Consider the following 20,514-nt stretch of genomic DNA (forward strand, 5'->3'; position numbering starts at 1 on the left):
ATCAAATATATATGTACATATACTTAATAATCATTTAACTATATTTAGTGTTAATTAAAAAATTATAACTAGTCAGTGCTTCATATGAAACGAACTTTATTAATATTGATATTAATTATTGACGTTAATTATTACTTATTAAATTTTACTATCAATATTTATTATGTATATATAGAATAAGTTTTTATATAATAAAAATAATTATATAATAAAAATAATTATTTAATTTCACACTTAACGCATTTTGTATTTTCAAAGCTATCAGTTGTGCCGGGTTTTGGGAGCATTAATTAATCAACTAGTAGTTAAATAAAAATATGCAATAAACAAACTTACTTATAATACTCTCATCCATATTTTCATAATTAAGCGTGTCAATAATGACATCAATTTTGTTATATAATGACCAAAGACTTGGTGCACCGCCAGTTCTTATTTTTTGCTTTTCTTTTCTGTAAGTTAAAACTTAGTTATTTTTGGACATACATAATACAATATCATTAAAATGAGATATAAAATACTTACTTATATTTTGTTGTTAAATTATGTATTTTATTTTTCAACATGGGTGCGTTTATTTCCACCCCATAAGAGGCAAGTTCGGACATCATCCTTTTGTAAACAGGAGCATTCCTTTTTGCGCTTCGTAAATCTTTTATATTCTCTCCCCATACTTTTACAATTGCAACCTCTTCAGATAATTTAAATCTTTTTGGGCACGGCAATTCCATATTGCGGTTATATTTGTTTACTATTTTCTGCATTTTGATGTTTGCACATATCTTGTGTTAAAATATGTTAAAAATAGGTAAACGCGTTTCAATACATGATAATTGTTGTTGGACACCAAACTCGTTTCGATAACTAAACAAGTTCGATAACTAAACGAGCTCTAAACGCAGAGATGCATTTCAAGTTATTTATTATCTTTGCATACATTTTAAAAGCAAATGCAAATAGTTTAGGTAAATTTTTTTATAATATAAAAATGTGTATGCAATAAATACATTCGTTCAATACATTCGTTTTTTTTTTTTTGTTAAAAGAATACAAACTTTCTTGTATTTGTTTTATACAGAATGACAAAATCACAATTTATGTTATAATAATTTATTGTAGTAAATGGTTCTTATTATGATATAAATTATAAGTTATAAGTTAAATATATTACAATTCACATAAAGCAAAAATTCTTGCCGAATTTCTATATCTATACTTAATATTAGAAGTATTCTTTTAAGTAAGAGTACAACTCAAAAATTTTGTTTTTAAATAAGCGTCTTTAGGACGTGTGTGAGTTAGGCTAACTTGATGATAAACCAAATGGGAGATTTTTTGGAATTTTTTGCACTGCACACATTTAGCCATTTATCAAAATGTATCGACACATCACAATATCATCGGTACAACTTAGAATTTCCCTCATTTAGAACGCAACTTAGCCTAACTCACACACGTCCTTAGTAATAAAAATATTTTTCATCTCAATTACTTGCTTTAGAAAAGGACGTTGGTGATTTTTTCATGATAACTCAAGACGTGAGCTCAAAATAGTTCATTTTACTAAAACGTATTGTCTCATCGGCATGTCCGGGAAATGTCCTGATTTGCGCTTTGAACGTATTCAATTAGACACTATTGTGATTACCTAGCTTCCGCAATTTAACGACTGATTTATAAAAATCAAGCGTTTTTGATCAAATTTTTTTCACAGTTAATGTCAATATAGCTTCATTCTTGCGATATAGGGATTCAAATCAACATTCATAGAACATATTTGTAAATTATAATATTCAACTAGCTATTTGAGCGAAATATATGAATAAGGAAATATAAAATAAAATTCCACAATATCTGTAATTGCAAACTATGAGTATATAGGAGCATTTACAAAAATCAATATGAATAAGTTCTTAAAAAGAAGCAATTTGTATTCATTTAAATTGTTTTAATAATTTTACTATCCCTTCTCATTAATAATTATAGTTAAATCGATCAGCATATCTCATAGTATTAGCTACATTAAAAATTTAATAAGCCAATTTTGTTTCGCTTAAAACTATTAAATTTTATTTAAGGTAAAGTAAATTGTTATTTCTGTAAAGTTTGTGTAGCATTTTTAAATTTTGACAGGGATGTTACGCTCTCTCAGATGCTCTCATTTACTCGAAAATTTGCTGGTGGAACGCACATTTGTATACACAGTGTTTACTAAGTAGCTCGTGGAACAGACCTCGTACTAGATATGTTAAAAATTTAATACGCTAATTTTTTTCGCATAAAACTATTAAATTTTTATTAATACGAAAAATCTTTAAAATCAGTTATAAAAAAATATTATATAATATTATATACAAAATACTAAAATACTTTTTAATTATAAATCTGTATATACTATTAATTTAGATGTGCATTTTTAAATTTATAATGTTTAAGTTATTCATTTAGGTTACTTCAAGCACGATATGATTGCTATATATATTTTTAAATTCTTACAAATTATATATATTTCTTATTTATGCATAAAAAATTAACTACAATGGAAAATGGCATATAGAGCAAGGCATACACAAAAATATAAGTGGTGATGTTTGGCTCTGCTATTTTTGCTAAACAAAAATTATTGCTAGTCCGGTAGCACCCTGCATTGCTGCTGTCATTTTTTTCATTTGTTTTTGTTTCTCGTTTCTTTATACAAGAAATAATTTTTCTGCACCGAGTTTTCACAGCTCAGTCTTTGTCGTGAGCGGATGTATTGTATTTTCGTCGGAGGTGAAAAGTGAAAATTGAAGTGGAGTGAAGAAGAATATTGAAAAAATTGTTTCTAAATATTTTTAACAATTGCGAAAAGGAATTTAAATCAGCGAAATTGATATTGTCTTAAAAGTACAATATGCTTTTGTAAAATAAATTAAATATTTATATTTTCACTGTCACTAACGCGATTGAAAATTTTCTGAGCGAAAAGAAAAATATGAAAAATCTGTGAATTTTATGTTTGTGGAATATAATTGATTGAATAGAAAGAAAATAATAATTATCTACAAAATATTTATATACCTATTTGTGATTAATATTTATTGCATTTAAATAAATAATGATAGTAAAAATAATAAGTAAATTGTGAAAAAATTTTTAACCAAGTAGAGAATAGTGAAAGAGGCAAAAATTGATTTTCCAACAGGCGAAAAAGAAATAAATAATTATCATATTGTATAGCACCCCCTCCCCCATCTTGTTTGTTTTTGTTTTGACTTCTTCGACGACAATTTGTCTGCCTGCCTGCAAACCAACAAAATTATATTGCTCCATTAAAATACTTCATACCTACATCCTTGCATAAATAAACCGCATGCAATGAATATCGTTGGTGACTACGAGTACTCCACCAAGGATATGCTTGGACACGGAGCGTTTGCAGTCGTGTACAAAGGACGCCATCGCAAGGTAATAATTACATAAACTGTGCATTAATAATTTATAATTATTAAATTTTCTATTTGCTTTTAAATTAATTAAGTTTAATTCTTCTAACTTCTAAAATTATTATCGGTTCTTTTTCCAAAAATTTAAATGGAAAAAAATTAAATTTTGTTTAATATACAATAAAAAAAATATTTCGGTAAACATAGTACAAAGAAATTTGTTATTTGATGAATTGAGTAATGTTTGCTTTGTTATACTATTTTGTTATTGTTGTTTGTGTTATTTTTCTATTAATATTTACGCGTGTATATGAAATAACTTACTTACATACTCAGCTCCGAGATAAGATCTTAAAGCAGAAAACTTATTTTATGGGTAATAATAATGGTAATATTTATTGGGTGACCTAATTTTGTTCTAAAGCGTTTGAAAATATAAGTCAATTAAAAAGAAAAATATTTAGATTTATGATATGTAATTTTATTTCCATTAATATATGTTAATGGAACACTAATATAATGGAATTCGATAACTCGTTATTCGATAAATTATTACTTATAATTAATTTTTGTAAAATTACCATTTAAAAACAAATTAATAAGTGTAAGTTATCGAGTTACTGATTTATATCTATATTTTTATAATTGTACATATAATTTGATAATTACACAAAACCAATTTGTATGTGAAAGTTCATCTAACGTCGAGTTACCGACTTCGGTCTGAATAGCATTGATATTACTTTTATAAAGGTAGTCAATATTTGGCATATATCGTAAGTTCATATATATATTTTATATCAATAATTTCATCAAGAATAGTTATATTGTCTTCAATATGAGCGATTTAAAAATTCTGTAGTAGGGAACTTTTGTTCCCTTTATCTGCTACTGGGTTAATTCATATCTTACATATCGCACACTCTCTTCAAAAGAGGTACAACTCGAAATTCGAAATAATTTATTTTATATCGAAAAAATCAGTTATATCTCTTCTTTTGTTAGGAATGACACTACGCTGCAAAACATTTTTTGCGTTTTCTGAAAATTGACGAATTTCGAGGGTGAAGAGGGTGTGCGATATGTATTTTCGTGGTTGGTTGTGTGACCATTCTCAATACAAGTTACTTTACTTATCTACTAAATCTGCCATTGATTAGAGAACCTGAATACGAATTTTTTATATACAAAAATATTTATACAAGATGTGAATAGGCAAAACCTTTCTCCTGTTAGCAGATATATAATGTACCATAAAATGTCAAAGCAAATACATACATTCTGACTATTTGTTTCAATTTATTATTGAAACAGAAATGTGGTTATAAAAGAAAAATAAATCTTAAATAATTATAATGAAGGAAATGCATTTAGTTTCGAAATCATATTCTATATTTCAATTAAAAACATATAATTACATTTGAAACCATCATCAAGTCTTTGATAGATCAGTTAAAGACTTCAGTTTAATCTTATCTCAAGCTTAATATCTTTCGGAATTAGATTTTTAAGTTTTATTTTCTCTAAATCTTTTTGCAAACTCTTCTATAGTGTTGGATTATCAAAGAATATACCATAGGCAGGAAATCCTATATACATTTTTTGCCTTATTGTCCGCGTTATACACCCTACTATTCCAATAGACTCTAGTCTAGACAATCTTTAACCAAATAAATACATGAATAGAGTTGAAGCAGGCTTACGAAAATTTAACCTTTTTAATTTGAAGGAATTAAAGAAAACATGGAAGAGTATTTTGCGAAAGGCCAAAACTGGCCTTTAGCTATAGTAATAGCAAGGATGATCATGAGTTTTCTCTTCTACTTTCGAAGTGAAACCTGTCTATTTTATGCATATTACAAATTTCTTCTTTGTTGTTTTGTTCTATATCTATTATTTTTAGTGTTTTATTATATCATTACAGATTTCATTTTATATATTGGTTATATATTTTTTTATATTATTTAATGTTTTGAATGTATGTACATTAGAAACCACTTCGCCTCCACACCTAACATTCAAGATCACGATAGTTTGCTAACACCGACCTTTTTAAAGCTGGAGTCTAGCTTTATTGTGAGATTAGTTTATTACTTCAAATAACTGTTGGGTTAAAATTGTATATTTTTCTTTTTAAAATTTATTTATTTACATTAAATTGACTACATATTTAGTAACGTTTCAAATCAGTCAATGTCACTGTATATTTTTTTAAATTTTTTATTTTTAGTTCAATATAAGACGTTCCTCTAAGGTTGTTTCTTCGTTTCTGTTTTTCTTTCCATATATTCAACTCTTCTATAACTAGGCATCAATAATCATTTTGTATTTCGTCTATCACATATTTTGGAGTTTAATAATTTTTATTTTTAATGTTGATTTCTCTAATATTGTCGGATAAAAAGATGTTCATGCCATTATAAACATTATTCTGCACTGGAGTAATGATCTTCTGATCAAAATTGGAGATTGAATAGATAACAATTCTTGTGCATAGATGCTATCTTTTACTTTAAAACATTCTTGGCATTCTTAGCTATTTTTTTCATATAAATTTATCAAAATATATCAGTTCTTGCTATAAATTTATCAAAATAATTTTAAAAGTATACACGTACTGTTACTGAAATTTATTATGGACATTCATGGAGTTAATTGCATTAGTGTAAACGCACTAATACTTACTTAAAATAAAGATGGAACAACCATCGTTGTCATTTATTGTGTTAACTGTTACATACACTTTAAAATTTAAATATATTAACATCTGCGAGGAATGTGTTGTTTCTATATTATATTTTTTTTGATGCAGAGAAAAACCTGAACAATTCCCCTTCCTTTAAATGATAATTTTTCCAAAATTTCTCTTTCATTTTTCGCTACCTCTCGCGATATGTTGTCAACAAAATGGCCGAATAGTTTTGTCTATACTTTATTCATATAAATTTCTTATTTTTACACATATTACAATTTATGTTGAACCAGAGAGTTAGAAAAATAGTTCATATTATTAAATATTTAATAAAGAAGGTTTTCCAGCTCTCTTCGATACTCGAGTCCATACAGGTCATAAAACTTTTCCATAAGGTTGGCATGTACATTAAGACTGAAAAGTTTTCGGAAATTCTCATTTAAAATTCGCGCGCTGTATATTTTTCGATATTTTAAGTTTATGTAGTTTGGCAGCCCTGTCCTTAATTACTATGCCAAAAATGAGCGCGATCTGTCAGACAGTTCGTTTACGGCAGCTGTTGAAACCAGTTCACCTCAGTAGTGCGTTGCGAAATGTCTTCGACGGTCTTACGACCGTCCTGAAAGGCTTTGTACCACTCATAAACTTGAGTTTTCGATAAAACTGATTCCCCATAAGCCTTTTGTAGCATTCGCAACGATTCTGCACACGAAATTCGTTCGAAACACAAAATTTGATGCAAACTCTTTGTTCAATATTTTTTTCCATTGTTTTTTTCGCAACGCACTACTGAGGTGAACTGGTTTCAACAGCTGCCGAAAACGAACTGTCTGACAGATCGCGCTCATTTTTGGCATAGTAATTAAGGACAGTGCTGCCAAACTACATAAACTTAAAATATCGAAAAATATACAGCGCGCGAATTTTAAATGAGAATTTCCGAAAACTTTTCGGTCTTAATGTACTTCAAAAATCAAGTAAAAAAAAATATTACAGGCTCACAACGTCCTGCCGGTATGATTATTTCCACCTTGCCTCTTTTCTACCTATTTTCACCCTTATCGGTATATTCGCTTTTGCAATTGTTTCTTATCCTTTTCCTACGTACTTTCTATTTTTTTGGTGAGAATTCGTATGATGCCCTTATATGTGTGGATTAGTTTTTCGTTTTTTTTTTGTTGTATTATTGAGTGACAATTTTAATCAAAATAGAAGTAAAAAGCCGCATATATAGTTTTTAGCAGAAAAAGATTAACAGTTAATGGAGTCAGACTTACTGCACAATTCCAATCTTCATCTGATGTTTGCCAACTGTTAAAGTGGGGCGAATAAGTCGGAACAATAACTATAAGTCTCGACTCGATGTTTCTTTTTTTTTTTTTTATTTTAATGTCCAAATGTACATAGTTGCTTAAGATTAATAGTTGTTTAATATTAAGATAAAAGTATCTGCATATTTCCAGCGTAAAAACAGTTTGTAGAATATTGTCTAGTTAAATGGAGACTATACTGTGTCCTAAACTATAAATATTGATTTATTTACTTGTTTTTTAAATACTGGGTACTGAAAAGAAACAGAGTTTGCGTTAAGCAAATCCGAAGATATTTCTAAAAAGTATAGAGCTACAATAATATAGGCTAAAATTATATCCAGTAATCCAGGAAGCTGTGGCGATAAATTATCACTAATTGCGCTACTAATTTTTTACTGTAAACTTTCAGTAGCCTCTAAACTGATAGAACTCTCAATTAAACTTTCTCTTTTGCTCTTTTAACGAATTGGGCATCATGTTTTTAAACTCAGCTTCTAAAAACCTTCGTGGTTTAAAACCAAGAATATTAAAGTGAGAAATCCATCAAACTAGATACTTTCTCAAAAAAACAAGAAAAAATAACGCTGGTGGAGTAACTATTTCTACAATATACTGTTCTCCTCGTCATAATATAACCGAATGTAAATCCGTAGAATATTGAATTATTTGCGGGGTTGTAGCAAATAGTTTTCTTGACTTTATCAACAATTTGTTTTTTATTTTGGTTCTACTCTACGAAATGTCTTACATCAAGAAGTCGAAAAAATTTTTAACTTGCGATCGTATTGGTAACTGCGTGGTCGGAATGAAATGTGGAGCGTTTCATCTCATCCATTATTGTTTTTTGAATGTTTACCTTGCTGTCATGTCCACTGTTTTTTACCATTTGGTTATCCAATGACCTTTTAAAAGTTTTTAACTTTAGATGTTCGCATGGGTTCCAGAGGTTAAATGTTATAAGTTCTACGGTTTAAAAACACAATCTGACAGTCACTGTTCCGGCTGGTTTTTTGTAGCCATTTAAATGTCTACATTTTTATATGATCCCCCTGTTTTTGAAATAATCGAATATACTTAATCTTCGATTATTTCATTTGTTTATTAATTAGTTTAAATTAGGAAATTTTTCTTATTACAAGAATATGATATTTGGCAAATGGCCGTATTCGCTCTAATGAGTTTAGGTATTGATGGAATATGGTTGTTATAAGTATATTTTTTTTTACGCTTATGAAGTTTCATTAGGAGCTTGTTTCTGATTAGTCATGAGATAGTTGTTTTTGATATGCTCAGGTGAGTTTCCCTTTACTTTCCTATTTTGTTCAATACAAGCTTGAACTTCGAGACATATAACTATTATTCAGATTGATATTTTCGACGGCTCTAACAATGGCTAATTATAGTTCTTTACTTATATAAAGGTCTATCAAGCTATTACGTTTGAATACCCTCGTTTTTTTCCGTAAAATTGAGATGCAGTTGTATTTGTACTCATGTACACGCTAAAATCACCTGTCAGTAGGTGAAATATGGGTACAGTATCGTATTATTTTGAAAGTTATAATTGTTTTAAACTAGCTGCAGGTCAATTGGGCTATCTATCTTATCCTAACAGGGAAATTACGGCAAACATCGTTTAAAGTCTTTCGTAAGATCTTTGTAAGATCGACCGTAAGACCGTTTGTAAGATTTTAGCTATTCTAACATAAAAGTCTTCCAAAAGAAGTTTTATCATTTATAATTCGTGGTAGAAAGCTGTTTTGTTCTTTTTCTTTCGAGGTGAAATCAAAAACAGCTATTAATCGTTACTGCACGCATTGTATTAAAAACAAAAGTGATGGAAAGTCGATAGATGTACCATTATGTTCCATTATTATTGTTATTGTTTATACATAAATAATTATTTACGGAACTTAACTCATGTCATAAAAGAAATGGTAACAGTTATTGATGCATTAGGGATAGTAGTGGAGAAAAAAAATTAATTAGTTTTAAAATTATAGCTTTAATATATATAATTAAATAAATAAATAATAATAAATATTAGAATTTAAATATATAAAATATATATTTTAAATTTTTTTGAAGACAGTATAGTATATCAATACATGTATGTTTCGTATTAAAATGAATTTAGAAATAATTTTTCAGTTTTTACAAATTTTAATTAATTAATTTATCATTTTTTTAAATCTAATTTTTATATATTTAATTGTATATAAAAAAAATATATGCATAAAAATACAAACAACATCTTGGCTGACAATCGAAAGACCTGATCAACAGCAGGTCTTTTATTTGGTCTTGTGAAAGATCGTAAACAGTTTTCAGTCTTGCACAGGACCACTGCCAGAATACGAATGATCTTTCAAACAATCTTTCGCAAAATTTTTGTGTGTGGTGAGCTAAAAGATCGTTGCCAGAATTGCCCTATAAATCTTATCTTTTATTATACTATTTTTTAAATAGTTATATATATGATTGTTGTTAGATATTTCATTGCATATTGACTTTCAGTGGCTGCAGATAAATTAAAAAAAAGTAAAATATTTATTTTTATGTGTTACATTATTTAATGAATGAGTCTTGATATGGATACATATACATATACCTATGTATGTATATTCATTAAACGGTTTTGTTATCTAATCTAAAGTTCTAAAGTTGGATACTTGAAAAATGGACAAATAAGTAAATTGTTGCAAAATCTATAAAGAAACTTAATGAAAAATTGTTCTGTCATTGAGCAGTTTGGAATTGCAAATGAGAAACGTGCTTATCCGTTTCTGAAACAGATTCCAAAGAATATTTTCTGTTAATTTTTTTTATGCAAACACGCGCAAATATGGAAATCAAAATCAAAATATTCGTTCGCTTCATGTCAAGCGTTTGCTTCGCAAAGCTGCCAGACAAAGGCCCGTCATTTAAATCAGCAAAATAAAAAGTTTTTAAATAAAACGCAGTAAACACGACAAAAATAAATAAGCAGAAAAGAAGAACGAAAGCAAAACAAAAACATGTGGACAATGTTTTGAAGTTTTGGAGCTTATTAAAGCATTCGCAAATCAAACGCTCGATTTTACGATTTTACACTGAAAAATTGAACTGAAAAAATCAGTCAAAAATGCCAAAGATACAATGCCAAAGATACAATTTAACATAAACAATTCGATCGACACATTTCGATTTCGATTGATGGCATTCGAGAAGGGTCTCAAAATTTATTATAAATATTTTTCTTGTAATATCATTGCTTCTACACCCATATAAACTATAGAATTGTTTTTTCTGTTGTTACATACCTATAAAAAAAATTAACTACATATATTTTTTAAAATGTTTGTTTTTACTAAACGAATTTTTAAAATAACAGCAATGAACTTTTCGAGGGTCACCAAAAAATTATTCAAACAATTTAAACTGATTTTTAAGAACTGAAACAAAAGCAACAAATAACAAAATGAAAAACCAAAGCAAAGTTAATTTAATTCATAAAGAAGAAATATATGTATTTTAATAAAAAAATATACATTTATATACAACAGATTTGAATTTCCAGAAAAATGCTCTAAAATATCTATAAAGTATATATTTGTTCTTTAAGAACACAAAATTACATCACAAAAAGAGCTGTAAAGGTTGACCTAATAAGAACCACATCCCAACCCATGTATTCGTCATGTAATATCCTTTTATGTTATTTGTTTCCTGCTATTCCAGATCCCTGTTGGCTACCACAACAACCAAAACATCAACTAAGAATCATATGTTGAATCATAATTGATGCATGGGTATTTGAACTCTGTACTCAATAAATTGTTTGTACCCCGATACATATGATATCTTGATATCTTATATATATATTTTAAACATGTTTTTAAACTCGACATTAGAGGGTTTCGAATTTAGTCCTTTGTGCTGTAGTTCTGGTACACATGCAACTTGCTTTCAGGGTACTTTGTTACTTTCCCTCCTCTATAACAAGAACAACAATTATTTCGAATGTATTTTATTTATTTATAGTTGTTTATTCCTAATTTTTGTAATAATTTATATACATTTTATAATTAACTAAAATAACCTCAATTGATAATGTAACTACGACAAATTTTGAAGAAAGGTATTTTTTGAATCTTTTGATTACCTTATATTAAGTATTATCTACTTGTACACGGTCTTTAAACTTTCACAGTCTTTAAAATAGTCTGATCCTAAACCCTTCTGTGAATACACAAAAATCTACTTGAATAAAGTTATCAAGAAATAATAGAAGTTAATAGCTATGTATATGTCAAATAAAAATAATTCCTGATACCAGCAAAGAAAAACCAAAAACCGGATTATTTTCGTTAACCAGGGTAGACTTAAGGGTTTTATCTATTTACTTCACAGTATAGTGCGACTTATGTTATTATTAAGACTGCTGTTTTTAGGTTGTGAATGGACATCGAAAGCTGAAAGCTTCATTCATGTTTTTGTGAATTCTTTGTTATACCTTCTGCTCTAAAAGTATTCGGATTTTGTAAATAAAACACAAATTTAAATTTTATTTCAAATTTATTTTATCTTCTTTAAAATATGTTCCTTCTGAAGCGATACACATATGCCAACGCAACCCAATCTTCTATACACTTTTCGTAGACCCGTGCAGGTATGGCTTTTAGTTCCTTCAGCGAATTCTCTTTTACCGATTCAATCGACTCAAAACGCTTACCACGATGGAGTAATTTGAGTTTCGGGAACAGGAAAAATTCGCACGGCGCCAGATCTGGCGAATCTGGCGAATAGTGCCTGAGCGATGACAGTGGTGCCGTGTTTGGTCAAAAAATCGCGTACAACAAGAATTTTCCATAGTAAAAATCGCTAAATGCACTTGAGATAGTCTCACATTAACAGCTGCTGTAAACAAACTTATTGACAGATGGCGCTCAAATTTGTACCATATGTCAAGAAAGGGTGTACCAACATAACAAAAAAAAAATTAAATCCAGATATTTTTTGAGCAGAAAGTAAGCTTTATCATTTAGATAGGGGCGTACCTCCATATACCTCCATACAAATCTCTTTTGTTTCCAATAGTAAGAAAAATATTCTAGAGCTTGTCTTATTTCTCTCTTCGGAGATAATAGCAACGTTTAATTTAATATAGTTGATATGGGTTCTATAAATGATCAGAGATACAAATGACTGTATACACTCCTATTATTTTTTTACTTCGTAATTCATATTAAATGCGTCTTCTGTGTTTTACATTCTGCTTCTTGCAAGTATGTTTTATAACTATTAAAGTTTGCTCGAATTTAATTTCATTTATAAAAAATATTATATGAAATTCGTAGGTGTAAAAAACAAAATATAACGTCATTATGATAATGAAATGTTCTCAAGACTTTTTATGCGAATTTTATTTATGAATTTTTTTTGTTTGTTTATTGCTATTTTTGCGATTGAGTTATTATTTTTACTTGTAGAATTTTTTTCACATAGTTTCCGGCTATCTGATACTTGTTTATAAACGAGATTTATATGAATATTTGTTATAAACACATATTTTAATCCTATTTAATTTAATTTTTTAATTTGTTTAAAAACTAGTTTCAATTATGAGAGTTGTTTCATAATTTAGTGAAATTATTAGTATTTTGTATGGTAGATTTCTTAAGAAAGTTTTGTGTAATTATATATAACTATAGAAAATGTTTTAATTATGTAATTAAAAATATATTTTTATTTAATTATTATTATTATTTATTGTTATTATTATCAGTTTATATATTTTTGTCATTGTTATTGAGAGACGTATATACAAACATTTAAACAATGAAAAAAGAAAAATAAAGAGTAAGAAAACAAATAAAGATAGACCGTCTTAGAGAAATGGAGTAAAATAAAAATATATATTATAAAGAAAACACAAAGTTGAAGATAAAAAGATAAAAAGTTGAAGATAGAAGACATAAATAATTAAAATTAAAAGTAGAAAGAATTATAGCTGCCAAACGGGAGAGAGCAAGTAAAATAAAATGACAAGCAAACGATTTTAAAAGATTAAAAAAAATTGTTAGGAAATAAAGGAAAATTAGGATATAGTAGAAGATGAAGTCGCATGAATAGAAGACGACAAAAACAAAAAAAAAAATATGTAATTATTGCATAAGCGAAATCAGAAGAGGAATATTAAGAAAGAATTGTAAAAAGAGGTAAATAAATTGATAGTGAGATAGGCAGGGAGATATGGCATAGTGATCCATAGTAAGTAGTTCAGGTGTCTAGGAGTCTATAGGTGTAATATTATTCATTAATGCATTTCAACTTTAAAGGTAACAGAAGGTGACTGTTTATTTTATTTTAAAATATATGAAATATATTTGAATCTTTAAGTTGCGGGTACTTTTAAATATAGTCTTTTGTTGGCTACAATACCTAATACAATAGCTTTATATATTTGCTATCAAGCCTATTCGAAACTCTTTACGAATGATTATTTTTAGTAATATGGACAAATTGTGGCGTACAGTGAAATTTGAGATTTCCTCTGATGATGGGAAGATGGGTTAGGGCACTGCAATTTTAAGTAACCCTGAGGAACAATATGAATATTTATGTCTCCGACTATATATAGCCGTAGGTATTGAACAATGTGAAAGTTTATTTTTAAGTACTATAATATGATATAATATAAACTTAAAAGAATTAAACGAACTCCATTAAACTTCATGAATAATAATAGAAAAGATTTTTATTAACACAATCATCTTTAGAGACTGAAACTTTTCCAAATCAAATTTATAATCACTAATGTAAAATTTTTTATTTTTTGATTTATGGACGGACTTTCTAATTCTCATTCTTTTACTACTTATTTATATAATTTTTTTTTTGGATTTATTTTTGTTGTGCAAAGCAACACTTAACGTTAACACGATTTTTAGTCACTTAAAAAAATTAATTTTAATTATAAAAATTTATCTCGATTTTAAAGGTTTTACTATAAAATTTAATATAACAAATGGACAAACAAAATACAAAGGAACGAGTTTTTATGTTTTAATTAATTTTAAACTTCAGTTTAAAGATGCGAAAACGATGACTAATTAAATTTAATTAAGCTCAATCATTAATGTATTTTTCCTTTGGGTTATTGACTTCTAAACTTAATTTTATAGCTTTTATGTAGCTTACGAGTATATGAAGTTTCATTTAAAAAATTTATTAAATAAAAACAGTTTCCTGTAAAACTTTTTCAAAAGTTTTTAGTTTTTGTCAATTTCAAAAAATGTAAATTGTTATTTTAATTGAAGATAATTAGTAGAAGCTTTGGGGCTTAAAGAGGTTAAATTAATACAGTAAATAATTATAAATATTTTAAACTGTGTTTTTTTGCATCGATTGGTGTATTTTTAAATGTAGATATGATGATCAAGTTAGTTATTATTGTATTTAATATGTTTTTTATATTGTATTGTATTCTAATAGCACTGCCATAAATCGAATATATATCATTTTTCATAATATCCATTTTTTTTAAGCGCTCTCCAAAAAAATTAATTAAAGCAATTAAGATGAACGGTAACGGTTAATATGCAACCACGTTTCTAACAATAGTATCTGGTTCTTCTTCTTCTTTTTTTATTTGATTGTTTCACGTACTGGGCAATATCTAACTTATCAATTTTTCCGACTTCATATCTTTTAAAACCATTTTGGTTTTTGTGTATAACGCACATCAATATCTGCAACAGCTTCATATGAACCATCTACCTTTATTCACGTCTTTTAAGAACTTTAATTTTCCATTCTTGCATGCCTTCGATTCGATTAACTTTAATAACACACCCATTTATCTGGCTCGTCCTACTACTTTATTTGATACTGAGCAATAATCCATGTCAACGTTCGTTCTCTGTACGTTTTTGATGTTTTTGGCAGCTCTTCGACAGTCCGCCATCTATATTTACCATGGCTTAATCATGTAGAATCGAAAATTCTTAATAGAATCTTTTTTTCGGATTCCTTTTACTCCGACAGTATCCATATTTCGGAAACATACAGCAGTATAAATAATACTAGGGATTTGCATACTGCTACTTTCGCTATATTATATAGTAATTTTTATTTGAAGATATTTTTATTAGCATAGCATCTACTGTTTGCACCGATTATTCGTTACCATATGCAATCAACGATATAATTATCGTTACTTATAATGCAGTTATTTTTTTTAATTTTTTAGTTCTAGTTTATAGACCTTTTTAAACCAATGACTATAAAGAATTTTGCGCATCTGGTAGCTTCAAAGTATTTTAAATAGGTTCGGACAAGCAAAATTAGAGTAGGCGAGAACATTATGAAAAGTAAATGCGGCTAGAAGACTACTTTCAAAAGGCCAAATAACATTATTGCTTGAAAGGATCCGTAAGGGTGTTGGCAAAAAATTCCAAATAAGGGTTGTTAAAAATTCCAAATTATTTATGGAATGATATCTTTACCTATTCTCATAACAAAGTTCGATTTATATTGATAACAGAGGGTTTTTTTCTAGAATCCCTTACAAACGTGCTTTTTTGGATATGATTTCTAAATGTTTGAAATTCTCTATTCTCGTAAATGTGTAGTCATCAATGCGGGTACATATTTGAAATGTGCAATCATAAAACTACTAGCTCGAGCTTCATAGAAATAACTATAGTAACTATTAAATTCAAATTAAATATAAATTATATATTAAAATAATAGACTATTAAATACATATTGAATTACAAGATAATTGATTATGAATATTTGGCGATATCCGAAAGAGCCCAAGAACATGTGTGAAAATTTCTTTTAGATATAAAATTCTTTTTTATAAAAGTTTTATCAAAATTGATCCACGTGTATTACGATTAAATAAGGATACAAAATCTTATTTTTATATACATATATATCCCTGTGTACTCTGAATCATCTTAACATCTTTAATTACAAATAATTTTCAGTATGTCTGAATTTATAGACTCTCTTCGTACTTATCAAAGCATAAGAGTAATTTGTGTTGTATATATGAAAATTTATTTTAAATAATTATATACATATGTATAAAAGTACCTAGTAATAATATGGAATAATACATGACTCACAATTTTCATTTTTCGCTCTTAAACATTAACTTCTGTCAAAACAAATCGTGTGACTAATTAAATTTCACTCAGTGAAAATGTTTGCTTATTTGTTTTCATACAATTTTCAATGCTGGAAAAAATGTTCTGTACAACTTTCACTTATTAACCTTAAAAAACGATAAATTTGTTAAATTTGATTATATCCATGTATTTGATTATATGTTGTTTTTTATACAGAGTATGCATGAGCTTTGTCAATCTTCACCAAAATTTTTATTGGCTTTCATATAGCATTTTAAGCCTACAAATGTAGTGAACTATGAAGTGATTTATCAGTCTCATTCATGAATAAATCTTACGTTACAAACATAAGAGCGTGTTTTTCGTTGGCCTCAAATGAAGTCAATTTCCATAAAAAGTTGCTTGCCAACCTGTCAGAAATGCACTAAAAACGCGTAAAACAAGAACCGTGTAAGACAAAAAAGTTGACCAGTTTATTAAGAAACACCTGTAAAAATTGCATCAGCTGATCTTACCAACAAACCTGTTGCTGCTGCAACTTGACTGGATCAGCTGCGAGACGCATCACAAACACACTGAGATATGAGTCGAAAAATAAGAAAAATAATAAATAAAAAACAATCAAAACGTTGATATACCTACATGTGTTTTGAAGAAATCCAATGTTTTTACAAAAATGATTAAGAAATTTTTTGTAATTTTTAAAAATATAATGAATGTTAATTGTTAATTGATAATTCTTATCAACATATTAACACATTTATACTCATACTCATAATTAAAAAAATCTAAAACCTGATAACAATTATAAGTGGCCTAGTGAACGTAATGTCTGTCTGACCTATAAGCGCCTCTGCCTCCAAATAAATGCAATGAAATTTTTAATTTTCATGCACTTTTCATTTAAGTAATTCCGTCTTGGAAATATTTTTCAATGAATTTGCAAATATTTCAAGTGAATATATACGCGTATTGATATATACATTATATATCATCTCAAACCGTATGCATAATATATATTATATTATAAATATTTTTATATACACAAAATTTTTATACCATGTAGTGCAATACTATTAAAATATAAAACCTTGTAGTATATATTTTAATTACCTATACAATTTTTAAATAAAATGTTTATTATGAATTGAGCTAAAAATAAAAACTACGAAATACTTGAAATAAACAAATAGCAATGTTATTAATGTTATTAATTTTCAAATAAATAAAATTTAAAAACTTAAGTACTGATATAATTGGGATTTTGTTTTTTTTTATGGTGACAAATAAATTGGTAATAATAAAAAATTATAAATAGATTTATTTGAATTATACAGTGTAAATAAAATATTATGGCAAAATATACTGATAATTTACTGTATAAATTAAGCACATAAAGTTATATTTTCTAAACACAGTAGTCCATCAATATAACGAGCACTCAAAGAACTATGAAACTCTGTCATCGACTGTTCTACTGTATATAACGAATGCATTATTCGTTACATATTACATCGGCTGAAAAACCTTGCGATTGATACATAGAAAGCATTTCAATATAATGGCACTATCTTACTTCGGGGTCAAAGCGACAGTTAGCTGAGTGAAGCTGGTAGAAGCCGCTCACAGCGACGAAAGGCTTTCAACCGCTGGTTATGTTATATCATCTATATTGTGGAATGCGCATGGTATAATATTCATTAATTACTTCAAAAAAGGAAAAACTATAAATACCGAATACTACATACAATTATTGCTACGTTTGAAGGAGAAGATCACGAAAAAACTGACATAAATTAGGAAAAAATAGTATTAGCGGGCTTATCAGACTTAACAAGTATTGTAGAAAATATATACTAATAATCAAGAAAAGCTGTGCGTGAATACCAAGGGGGCTTCAGACCGAATCGTTCAACGACCGATCAAATATTCCTGCTAAACAGAACTTGGAAATGAGTTATGAGTTCAATGCAGTAGTGCATATCCTTTTCATCGACTTCAAACAAGCATTTGACAGCATCGATAGAAAAATGATACAGGAAGCTCTACAATCACTCGGGATCAATCAGAAGCTCATAAAACTAATAATGATTACACTGTGCAATACGACTGGAAAAGTGATAGTGCAAGACAGTCTAACAGATGCCTTTGAAATTAAAAGTGGAGTGAAGCAAGGTGACTCGCTTTCAACTACTATTTTCAACCTAGTCCTTCACGATGCTATTAAGTCACTGGTGGCAACAGGGAAAATATTCAACAAAACATCACTGACCATTGCCTACGCAGATGACATAGCCATCTTAAGCAGATCACTTCACTATATGAAAGAAAAGTTCATCGACTTACAACTCAGAGCTAAGATCGTTGGGCTAAACATTAATGAGAACAAAACAAAATATATGAGGGTTGGAAGAAACATGCACAGCCGAATTTTAGAGCCCTTTCAAGTTAGTGAGTTTACGTTTGAAGAAGTTGAAAGCGCCAAATACTTGGGTGTCCTTATTAATAAAAACAATGAAATCAGTGTTGGTATACAAGACAGAATTGTAGCAGCAAACAGAAGTTATTACGGACACGCGAAAATCTTCAAATCTAAAATCGTGACCAGAAGTGCCAAACTACACGCTTACAAAGCAATCGTCCCCCGGTATTATGCTATGGGGCCGAAACGTGGACTCTAACGACAGCAGATGAAAACCAAATTAGAACATTCGAAAGAAAGGTGCTGAGAAAGATTTATGGTCCCATCCGCCTGAATCAAGAAGAATTTCGTCGGCGTACGAATGCTGAACTACTACAACTTTGTGATGGTGAAGATGTGGTGAAGTTCGCAAAGTCGCAACGCTTGAGATGGTTAGGACACGTCATGAGAATGCCGGACGATAGACCACAAAAGCGAATACTCCATTTCACGCCATATAATGACCGCAGCAGAGGTAGACCACGTATAAGATGCCTCGACAACGTGACTGAAGACATCAGGAAAATGGGTATACAAAGCTGGAGATCTAAAACATCATGCAAAGCAGAATGGAGAAAGCTGGTTGATGCAGCTAAAGCTCACCCCGAGCTGTAACGCTGATGATGATGATGATGAAAGCAGGTGCGCCTGGGTAGAGGTGATACGTCAATCCGAAACCCAATAATGTAGTTATTATGTTAAGTAAGTAACTTGCTGAAATAACAACCCACAACAATAATGTAGATCATTTAAGATTTCTATATAATGGACTGAAGAAAATAATATGCATTAACATACATTGTAATTATGATAATGTAAGACTGACAAGTGGAATCATATAAAAAATCAATACGGAAAGAATCAAGATATGAACAAATTTAAGTTTTCAAAAAATAATTATTTTCGAAGCAAAATTTTACAAGCAAAATTTTTTGGTTTAACGTAATTATTCGATATAATAAACTCGTCAGCTTAATGAATATTTCAATTAAACAAATTTTTTGATTTGACAGGCTGGGCAGAAAACATCTCGTTAAATTAAATGGCTACTGTAGCATAAAATCTCTTCTAACGAATTTCTCTGTTAAGGAGACAGAATTTCTGTTAAGGAGTTTTTCTAAAAACATAGTTTATATAAAAATATTATTTAAATAAAAAATTTTTATTACAATATTTTAAATATTGTTTGGAAAAACCTAACCTATTTGGTCCAACATCCGTCTTAAAATAACAAAAGTTGGTTGACGATGAGTGTTCGTTTAGGAAAGTTTTCGCTGTAGTATCTTTTTGATACTCAATACATTTTGAATTCATCTTAAAATATATACAATCTAATTACACAATTCTTTAACATTGAAAATGTTTTTATATATGTTTTCTCCAAAAATTGCAAAGAAAATTATTTTTTGTTTATATTTTTGATGTTTTTGGTGCTATTAGTTGTGGTACTCTTGTATGTTTTCGAACTTTTACTGCTGTTGAACACTGACTGTTTGCATTA

The 20,514-nt window shown here is 28.4% G+C and overlaps 1 protein-coding gene across 1 annotated transcript in view; it reads left to right on the top strand.

Annotated features, from left to right (window-relative positions):
- Positions 1-3,078: 3,078 nt before the first annotated feature.
- LOC119685799 (serine/threonine-protein kinase ULK1-like) overlaps positions 3,079-20,514 on the top strand; it is a 28,340-nt gene continuing 10,904 nt past the window's right edge. Inside the window, exon 1 of the mRNA XM_038100185.1 lies at positions 3,079-3,447. Within this exon, the coding sequence (XP_037956113.1) occupies positions 3,358-3,447 (90 nt within the window). The 5' untranslated portion in view covers positions 3,079-3,357. The remainder of the gene's footprint in view (positions 3,448-20,514) is intronic.

The sequence above is a fragment of the Teleopsis dalmanni genome, chromosome 1 (assembly GCF_002237135.1).
Source record: "Teleopsis dalmanni isolate 2A chromosome 1, ASM223713v2, whole genome shotgun sequence".
Taxonomy (NCBI): domain Eukaryota; kingdom Metazoa; phylum Arthropoda; class Insecta; order Diptera; family Diopsidae; genus Teleopsis; species Teleopsis dalmanni.